An 11438-nucleotide genomic window follows, 5' to 3' on the forward strand; every position below is an offset into this window, starting at 1 on the left:
TTTTCCCTCCCCCACACACATCCGTATCGTCTCAGGGGGTGACCACAGTGTTCTGCCTTAAATTGTGGCGTTTTTCTAAGAACTGGGCCTTTGTACTGTGCGAAATCAATGGATCATGCGAGAATAAACTTATGGACAACCTTTATTCTAAGAATTCCAATTGAGTGTGTTAGAGTGGCCAGCTCAGGGCAATAGTATATGATAAACACAGTACACATCACGTCTCTGTTGTTTATATCTTCAAAGCAAAGAAAACACGCCTTTCATAAGACTACGACGTAGGAACCGCTCGCCAGAGCCACAGGAACTTTGCTGCAAGACAGGCATATGTAACGATGACTAGGCGCAGATAAAGTCGTGTCTTATTTATACTCTGTTCCACTGACAACAGGCCAGCGAAAAATCTAACAATCTACAGCAAAACCATCAATTATTATGGGCGTTATAACATAGGTGTGCAGCTGGACGAAACATACACGTCGAACCCCCCCAGACGATTTAAATCCCTGACGAAACATACACATCGAACCACGGCAACGGGTTAATACTGAAATGTATACTATAAATACACGACAGAGTTGCTACTTACACTTACCATCTGTAAAGCTGACCAAGTACAAAAGGGTGTGTATTATATGGGTATTGTAATATTTAATCATTTACCATGGAACATAAGAAAATTATCAACTGATGTTAAGAAATTTAGATTAGTCACTAAAAATTTCCTTTTAAGGGAATCTTTCTATTCAATAGATGAATACCTGGAATTGTCTATAAATCTATAGTTAAGGTTTATTCTGAATGAAATTCATATTGGTGTAATTGTGATAACATGTACATATGGGCATATTTTGTATCTGTACATCACTGTTGTGACTCGAAAATTGTTCATTTGTTGTATGTATGTTGACAAAGTTGTGAGTTACAGCTGCTTTTATCATAATATTTTATCTATTTGTTATATTTTACTTTTCATTTTATATCTTATTTTAGTATATATATAAATGGACTGCTTCTATATCTGTGGTGACTGTCTTGCCTGTATGGATTGCTTGAGGTAATAATAAATCAAATCAAATCAAATCAAATCAAATCTATACTGCTAGTGATCTACTGACATCTCTTTTAATCCATAACCAGTTTCTGTTCTGCAAATAATATTTTTGATAGCACAAGCTCAACATATTCACTACAAATGATGTCAATTGTTACCAAAAGTGACTGAGAAATACCTTGCCCTGTCTTCAACAAATGTCTTCCAATTGCCACAAAATCCTTAAACATTACAGTTGAAGGAATTTAAACAGATAGATATTTTCAACATAAATTCAGTAAATTATTAGTGATAGTCTGTTCAACTATGGTTGCTCAGTTCCTTGTTATAGATAACACAGCAAAGCAGTAAGATTACGGGTAAATGTTCCTTTCTGTGTATGCGACATTGAAATGTAATATACATAGGACATTTGAATTTACAGACTAGTAGTAGTAGTAGTAGTAGTAGTATGATCTTGTTAATTTAAATGGCACAGCATGTAGCTAAAGTGTCTCTTAAAAATGTCTGGTGCTAAAAATGTTACGCTTATGTTGTGATGCTTACTCTGTTAACTTTTGGTAGACAGTCTAATATTGAAAACATCAACTTGGCATTTCCTTCTGGATCATCTGGCAAGCAGACACTGAGGGCATCAACCATCATTTGGTATAGACACTTGGTGAAGAGTGGCTCGGGAAGCTCACGGAGGTAGTCCTTCAACACACCTGAACAATCAACATATCCTTATATTATAAGATTTACTGCCATGAATGTGATGATATATTTATGGACTAGAAAGATTAATTTATAGCCATTTAGAGATTGACAATATAAATCATATGTTTCATTGACTATTTAATTAATAAGTTTTCTTACCATCTGCAGACTCTAGGAGCATGTATTACATATTGTCACTTGGGGGCACGTGTAATGAAAATAACAGGTTCTGGGTCAGATGATTGGATTTATTGGGCCTTTGGTCACAATCTTTCTTAATTACAATCACTACAGCACTATAGCTGATTTACACAATTAACAGTTCACCATTGCGCATGCATAAGGATTCTTAGTTTTCACTAGTCGTCTCCTGGTAACAGAATTAAAACAGTCTCACAGTGACTACAACTCCTTATCACACATTAAGTCTTCACAGGCCAACTTCTAATTCTTCTTCAACTACAAACTTCCCGTGGCTGACTTCTACCAATAACTGAACTAAATTCCAATTCCTGTTTGGAGGTGGCTACTTTGTCTTGGTTAGGTTACACCTGATGAGTTCCAAGTTATGGCAATGCTCCTCCAAGCTAACCTTAAGTGTCCTATACCCCTAATTATTGTTAGGTTTGTATCGATAGTTACAAACTATCTGGCCAACCCTAAGACTGGAGCCATCTTAAGAAAGGCAAGTGTCTCTCAACTGAAGCCTTATTTTCTGGCTGGGTAATTGTTTCCATGGTCTATTTCATATATCTTAATTTTGTTATATATATGTGTAAGAATTGTGTGAGTATATTAAGTGGTTATTATATTATTTTCTAGCTGTAGGCTTATCTTTGTCTTTCTTAACTTTTACGCTTTGCCTGAACATGTCTTTGTTGATGTTCTGAACCCCCCCCCCCTTGGGGGTCATCATCAACATCAATCTTTGTATGTCGTGTCACAGCAATGCTACTGTCATAGCATCAGCATCAATCCTTGAACATTGCATCATAGTGATGCTACTCTCATCAAATTTGCCTGCCCCCAGCCAGTTGTCCATATGGGCTCTGTTACAGAAGGTGCCAGGAGCAGTCTACATCGATCGCTGGTCAGCACCAGGATATGCCTGCGATGGGACTACCACTGCATGGTGGACTGCTAACCTTGTGACTTGGGCAGCCATGTTTATTACTTTGGAATTTCCTACAGGGTTTTATGGAGAGCCTGAGAGTGATGGGTGGTGTAATGATGGTGACTACTGGCGACTTTCATGTGAGCGGCGAGTGACAGGCAGAAAATACAACAAGGGAATACAAATAACAAGAACTTGGAATTTGATTTGGTTCATCCTGGTCTATCACACTAGCAATAGTATAAAAGATTATCAGCTCCATCCAGTGTGACTGACATATGTTTTTGCTTGTTTTTAATCTTTCATTCTTGACATGTTTTGGTCAGAGTGACCATCCTCAGAAGGTCATATCGACACATGCAGAAATGAGAGTTTGCATAAAATTAGTAATGGTAATGGATTTAGAGTAGCAAACTTTGCCACATCAAAAAAATCTTACTGTCAAAAGTACAATGTTCCCACATCATAACGTCCATAAATTTACTTGGACATCTGATGGGAAGATACACAATCAAATAGACCATATTTTGATAGATAGGAGGCGGCACTCAAATATACTTGATGTCTGATCATTCAGGGCAGCAGATTGTGATACTGACACTACCTGGTGGTGGCAAAGGTTAGGAAAAGACTGGCAGTGAATAACAAACAACACACAGGGGTCATATGGAGAGGTTCAATCTCAAGAAATTAAATGAGGTAGAGGGTTAAGAGCAGTATTGTGTTGATATCTCAAATAGGTTTGCGGCTTTGGAAAACTTGGAAACTGAGGTGGATTTTAATAAAGCTTGGGAAACTATTAGAGAGAATATAAATATCTGCCAAAGAGAGTCTAGGTTATTATGAACTGAAGAAGCATAAGCCATGGTTCAATGAAGGATGCTCAAACTTATCAGAGCAAAGAAAGCAGGCCAAATTGCAATGGTTACAGGATCCAAACGAGTTAAATGGGTATAATCTGAACAAGATAAGACGTGAAACCAGCAGGCATTTCAGGAACAAAAAGAGGGAATATCTGGAAGACAAAATTGATGAAGTTGAAATGAACAGTAAAAACAAGAAAATTACAGACCTGTATAGAGGAATAAATGACTTTAAGAGGGGTTACCAGCCTAGCAGTAACTTAGTGAAGGATGAGAATGGTGATCTGCTTGCAGATTCCCACAACATTTTGAATAGGTGGAGGAACTACTTCTCTCAGTTATTGAATGTACATAGGGTCAGTGATGTTAGGCAGACAGAAATCCATACAGCTGAACTGTTAGTACCCTTTTGAGATTGAAAGTGCTATTGCAAAATTGAAACGGTATAAATCACCAGGTAGTGATCAAATTCCAGCAGAACCTATTCAAGCAGGAGGTGAAATATTACATTCTAAGATTCACAATCCAATTGCTTCTATTTGACATAAGGAAAAATTGCCTGCTCAGTGGAAGGAGTCTATTATAATAGACTCCTTCCTTAACTGGTACAATAATTATTGTACCAGTTAACAAGAAAGGTGACAAAATTGACTGTAGTAATTATCGATGGATATCACTGCTATCAACTTCATACAAAATTTTATGCAATATTCCTCTCTCAAGGTTAAGTCCATATATAGATGAAATTATTGGGGATCATCAGTGTGGGTTTTGACATGACAGATCAACTATAGATCAGATCTTTTGCATTCATCAGATATTGCAGAAAAAATGGGAGTATGATGAGACAGTACATCAGCTCTTCATAGACTTCAAGAAAACATACAATTCAGTTAGGAGGGAAGTATTGTACAATATTCTAATAGAGTTTGGGGTACCTATGCAACTAGTTAGGTTGATTAAAATGTGTTTAAATGAAATGTATAGTAAAGTCCGTGTAGGAAAACATTTGTCTGATAAATTTCCTATCCAGAATAGTCTAAAACAAGGAGATGCTTTATCGCTACTCCTTTTCAACTTTGCCTAAGAATATGCAATTAGAAAGATCCAGGGAAACCAGGTGGGACCGAAATTAAGTGGGACACATCAGCTGTTGTTCTACGCCGATGATGTGAATCTACTAGGTGATAATGTAGATACCATAAAGAAAAACACACAAACTTTAACTGATGCAAGTAAAGAGGTCGGTCTAGAAGTAAACAGAGAGAAAACTAAGTATATGTTACTGTCTCATCACTAGAATGCAGGGCAAAATCATGACATAAAGATAGGAAACAGATGTTTTGAAAATGTGGCACAATTCAGATATTTGGGAACAACAATAACAGATCGAAACCTGATTCAGGAGGAAATTAAGAGGAGATTGAACTCTGGTAATGCTTGCTACCATTCAGTCCAGAACCTTTTGTCTTCTCATCTGCTGTCAAAAAACAGAAAAATTAGAATATAAAAAACTATAATTTTGCCTGTGGTTCTGTATGGGTTTGAAACTTGGTCTCTGACATAAAGGGAGGAACATAGACTGAGGGTGTTTGAGAATAGGGTGTTGAGGAGAATATTTGGACCGAAGAGAGATGAAGTGACAGGAGGTTGGAGAAAACTGTAAAATGAGGAGCTTCATAACTTGTACTCTTCTCCAAGTATAATTAGAATGATCAAGTCTAGGGGGATGAGGTGGGCAGGGCATGTAGCACGAATGGGGGAGATGAGGAATGCATATAGGTTATTGGTGGGAAAGCCAGAAGGAAAGAGACCACTGGGAAGACCAAGGTGTAGGTGGGTGAACAATAATAAAATGGATCTTAGAGAGATATGATGGGATGGTATTGATTGGATTGATCTGGCTCAGGATAGGGACCAGTGGAGGGCTCTTGTGAACATGGTAAAGAACCTTCAGGTTCCATAAAATGCTGGGAGATTCTTGAGTAGCTGCAGAATTGGCAGCACCCCCAGAAGGGCTCAGCTCCATGAGTAAGTAAGTAAGTACTGTACTATACTATACTATACTATACTATATTTTGCAGGTCTAGTGCTATGGAACATCAGTTATAAAATGGAAAACAAAATTTCAAATTTCATGTGGTCATGCTGCTTTCATCTCCCACAACCTTACCATAGCGAAACATGCTTTTTTCAAAGATCTACTATCATACAATATTTCAGCACTCTATATCAGACTGTCCTACCGACATTGCCACATTTGAAAATTACCTTCACTGAGGAAAAAGAGGGTTGCTGGTAATAAATGAAACTTGTCAAGTTAGAACATTCATTTTCTGTTTTTACCTGTGATAACATTAATATCTGGAACATTGTCTGGCGAAAGATCTACTGTGCGGGCATTTCGTTCAAATGCTTCCCGCAGTATCCTCTTCTTAGTTGCTGAACCACATAATCGATACAAACCTATAACACAGTGCAGAGGAGCAGTCAGTACAAGCTGTGATGTGCATCCAAACACATGAAGTGATAAAATTTTTTCTGGACTGGTTGAAAGATTACTATACTGTCATTAGTACAGAACTCTTCTGCTCAGTACAGATGAATTAGAACTATTTATCACTCATTTCAAATTTGTAGTTTGTCCCACTCAGAAGAAACATCTTGTGAAGTGAGGTTGTGTGTTGTGCCATCTGCAATTTACATTCTATCAATAAATAGCAAATTTAAAAAATATTTATTTGATACTAAAAATAAGTACAACATTCATTATGCAAGTCAATACACAAAAAATTACTTCAATCTACAGAGAGGACAAAGGTGTCAAACTTGAAATATTTTCACTCAGTGATGGTGTAGCTGAATGATGAATTCTAGCCACATGGCAATCTGTTGTACTGAATAAACAAATGCTGGTGTTTATTTCTGTTCACCCTACCTATAATGTCAAGTCCTCTCCTTTCTACCTCTTCTACACATCTTCGAATAATTATGGGAACAGCAGATGGGGCTTGTGTGGCCAAGGTGACGCTTGTAGCCACACCTCCAGGTACACCGCCTGTAAGACTCTCTCTTGTTACAACTGTTTCCAGGTCAGCTCCAAACAGAGCTGTCGCTCCTGATAAAGATTTGCTTCCAGGACGGCCTGCAACATTTTGATAGCAATGACTACATGAACAAAAAAAAAATGATGTAATACAGAAGGACAATGATTTTAAATATAACTTTAAAGTTTTTATTGTTTTATATGTATACTTTTGTCTGAAGGGCATGGGTTATGAATGTATGGGCAAAACAAGAAAAGAAAAGGAATATGGCATTAATATAGAACACACATACCTATCAGGTGGTGTCCTTTTATGCCACGTCTCTGGAAGGTTATATTAGGATCTGTGTGCCTCAATCGTAGATATAATGTACCTCGTGGTTCAATCTTTAGTGCCAGCTGATGGATAGGTGACTCTCGAAGAAGAGAAGCTAAGTGAACTGAGCCCTGCAGGAAATAAAATCAATAATTCAGCAGTACTAAATAACTTATTAAATTGTGTGCATAAAAGTAAATAGGATGATCATGTATTTTAAAATTGTAACTAGTACTGTAATAAGTATTCAAATGAAATTATGTTTAATGTAAGATATATAACACTGTATTACAGAGCATACAGAGACATTTTTGTGTGTTAAGGGAGGAGGGAGTGCAAGAGAGCTTGTGTGTGTAATGTGGGAATGGGAATTCTGAGATTGTATGCCCTTTGGATTTTCCAGTTATAAAAAAAAACTCGGTGGCCTGTTGTCTGCATGTGAACTATACTTACCCATGCTACCGCCACTTGTCAGCGAAGTTAGTGCCAACTTTTGTGGATAGAGGGTGTCATGTGATCAGCCCAATGATCCCCATGGCCATTATTCTCTGTTTTCTAGACCGGAGCCACTATTTCTTTTGAAATAACTCCTCAATTATTCTCACAAGGCTGAGTGGACCCTGTTCTAGACTCGCTACCTCTCAGAAAATCTGGTAGCGCCGGGAATCGAACTCAGAACCTCTGGATCTGTAGCCAGAAACTCTGACCACTAGACCACAAAGGCGTTCTTCCAGTTATGCAATTAATAAAACAAGGTCAGCCTTTTGTAATTGCAGCAACCATGAATATGTGAAGAAATATGGAAATTTAGTAATAGGGAAGGTTATTAAATTTCTTATCAATTTGGAAAAATGTCATTTGTGTTACAGAGTGCATTATTTTTAGGGATTGTAACATGTGAAGAAACCTTGGAAAGGGTCCAAACAATGTAAGTTTTATTTGGAAGATGAAGCAAAGCATCTACATTCTGTAAGGTCTGGAAGACAATGACAAACCTTACAGATCAAAGGATTATGAAGTAAAATCAGCCATAAGTCACAATAATACATTGATGAGAAAGCATGATTATTCTGAACTGTCACCAGAACAAAGATGAACACTGTAGGTATGACAATCATTACATATCATTACATATTACATATAACAAATCTAAGTTGTCATTCTACTATTACTGTTTACAACTATTAGCTTATCCACTTCCAATTTTCTTAATTGATAAGGCGGAACATCAGGAAGTGTTCATCATGAACACTATTTCCTCTGTTTTACAATGAACAGATAAATAATTAAATGCTCTTCTCTTTTAAACTTACCTAACTGTTTATATGCTGCCTCCAAAGAGCTATACATCACAAATCATTACATTAAAATAACTTCACTTAAATATACACCATCACTGAAACATAATCTGGAAATCTATAAAGTCTATAAAATAAATGTGGAATATATAAATTAAATTCTAAACACTGTAGTGAATGTATATAAGAGATAACAGACTGGTGGCTGGCTGTACAAGTCTTGACATGTAGATAACTAAGGAAATTGCACAATATATGCCAGAGATTTCAAGCGTATTTACCGACCAGAATGAAGAATATTTTCGTTCAAAACTGAACAAAGTATACAGTTGAGGGACAATTAGTATTACACTTATACAAGTATATGATACTGAAAATTCCTTTGCAATTCTATTAAGTTTATTTCAAATGCTGGATCGAGCCCATGTCTCTACGTCTAGCCTAAGAAATAATACAAATTTCGCCATATAATTCAAGAATATTTTTTCTAAATCAACAATAAGAATGGGTCCATTATTTATGCACAGATTTATGAAAATGGTCAGCAAATACACCACAGTCTACTTAAACTATCCATAAAATGAAGCATATTCTGTGAAGGTCTGGGTAGTCCATATATGGTATTTATTAGTAATAGAAAATAGTTAATTTTTGCTCTTTAATTCTTCATGCACTTATTAAGCTCAGTTTTCTCTTCATACCCATTTATTTATTATGTTCAGTGGAGTGTTTCATTGCATTCACATGGTCATAAGTGGTGCTGGAAATTAAATGATATACAGCAATGACAGGTGATTCTTACTGAATGTGATGTCTACTGGCTAATTCTAATTTATCTACTCAGATTCTGTATTATAATTGCTACAACTCCTTTCAGTTTGCAACTGCAACATTTTTGTCAATGCTTCTCATATATAAGAAGAAAATTTGTGAATTATATGATGAAGAAATATTTGGTGGCAATTGATCAACTTACTTTGTAACAGAGCTTATGCCTGTACTGTGGGTCCCATGAGTATATGAGCAAGTCTAGCTCTCTGTTATCAACCAGGTCCAATTCAAATGTTTCATCCCAGTCAAACACCAAGTCTCCTGTCCTTACTACTGTTCTTGCTTTGTGCACTCTATCACACTCCAACACACAGTAAAGATCTCTCAGCCCTGTGCTACTGGAGCCTCCTGTGTGTGCAATAACAGAGTCAATAAAATACATTTTACTTTAATCATACTGAGCACTGTCCATGGTCTGAGGTAGATTTGATATATCATGATATTTCAGGAGTTGGCTTGATTTCCAACTTCGAATGATTTGTATCATTCTCTAATATTTAAGAATTTTTGCTGCAGTTGTGTCTTTTTGTTAGTGTACATGTTTTCTTATTCAAAGAATTTCTGGTTTGACACCAAATATAATCTCTAATCTCAACCATATAAACAATAACAAGTATGTCACTGCAGTGGAAAACGATCATCTGAAGGTTGAAGCAGAACAATGAACTCCCAAATTATGTGTGTATCAAATATACCACAGAAAACAGATGATATTCACTGTAGCGTAATCAAAATCTACTTTCATATACTTTCAGATACTTTTAGAGAACTACCAAAAATATATATTGCAACAAACTTTCATGCATCAAACTTCAGCATCATTATATCAAACACTAATCCTGAGGACTTTAAAAGTAATGTCAGTTCAGTCTTGAATGAGATAATTAATTGGTTCAATAGCAACTTTTTAACACTGAATTGTGAAAAATCACACTTCTTGCAATTCTTATTAAAAAACATAAAGAAATAAAAATGCAAATAATATCTTATAACTCAGTGATTACCAATATTAATTGTACTAAATTCGTGGGATTAAACATTGATAGTACAATGTCATGGAAGGATCATATCACTGAACTGTCATCAAGACTAAATAAGGCTTGTTATGCAATGAGGGCAATAAAACCATTTATGTCTTTAGACTTAATGAAGTCGATCTATTATTCCTATGCACACTCTATTCTGTCTTACGGTATTATCTTCTGGGGTAATTCTTATCTCAGTGACAGTATTTTTAAAATTCAAAAAAGAATAATAAGAGTTATTACTAGATCAGGTAGATACGACTCATGCCGTGAATTATTTAAAAAATTACAAATATTGCCACTTCAGTCTCAATACATATTCTCACTACTTGTCTTTGTCATCAAGAACAGAAGTTGCTTTATATCTAATTCTGATATTCATGATATTAATACTCGTTACAACCACAATTTACACTTGCCTTCTACAAATCTATCATCTGTACAGAAAGGAGTACTCTTTTCTGGAAGTAAGATTTATAACCACTTACCATTAAATATTAAAATGCTATCTAAAGATATTAAGCATTTCAAATCTTCATTAAAAACCTACCTTACAGAACATGCATTCTATAGTATTGATGAATATTACCAATTAACTTCCTAATGAATATGGTTCTTTTTATATTTCTTGCCCTTTGTACATTTTGATTAGTTGTGGGAGGTCTTCCCACTGTAAGTTCAATTCATTCATGTTTCATTGTCTTCACTATTATCTTGTGTATTTGTTCAGACTGTGTTTTGTGACACTGTTGTGCAATACTGTGTTTTTGCTTTGTGTCTTTGATCAAAATGTGTTTTGTGACACTGCTGTTATGCAATACTGTGTTTTACTTTATGTCCTTATTGTGCTCATTATGAATGTATGTATATATCATTATTTTATGTTTATATTATATTTGTATCTTGACAGGTTCTATATCCCATAGGTTGGTTTGACCTTGTATGGATTAACAGAATGCAAATAAATGAATGAATGTGTTGTTTACTACAATTTGAGGTAACTACCATGGGTTAGGATATGCTGGCTTCCAAAGATTCTGGAGACACAATAGTCTTCATCTTCAAAGTGTAGTGAACAGCACAGATAACCAAGATCTCATATAAATGATCAGAACATCAACATTTCCCATAGTTCCATGATACAGAAATATAAAATATTGTGACATGTTGCGCAAAGCCGAGCCCCCCCCCC

The 11438-nt window shown here is 35.8% G+C and overlaps 1 protein-coding gene across 1 annotated transcript in view; it reads right to left on the reverse strand.

Moving 5' to 3' along the window:
- Window positions 1–11438, reverse strand: part of LOC111872928 (rho GTPase-activating protein 100F) — a 150393-nt gene that overhangs the window by 19465 nt on the left and 119490 nt on the right. Inside the window, exons 14-18 of the mRNA XM_033754888.1 lie at window positions 9367–9569; window positions 7070–7223; window positions 6669–6875; window positions 6077–6196; window positions 1601–1761 (exon numbers count right to left, since the gene is read on the reverse strand). Of these exons, the coding sequence (XP_033610779.1) occupies window positions 1601–1761; window positions 6077–6196; window positions 6669–6875; window positions 7070–7223; window positions 9367–9569 (845 nt within the window). The remainder of the gene's footprint in view (window positions 1–1600; window positions 1762–6076; window positions 6197–6668; window positions 6876–7069; window positions 7224–9366; window positions 9570–11438) is intronic.

This window comes from Cryptotermes secundus, unplaced genomic scaffold (genome assembly GCF_002891405.2).
Source record: "Cryptotermes secundus unplaced genomic scaffold, Csec_1.0 scaffold407, whole genome shotgun sequence".
Lineage (NCBI taxonomy): Eukaryota > Metazoa > Arthropoda > Insecta > Blattodea > Kalotermitidae > Cryptotermes > Cryptotermes secundus.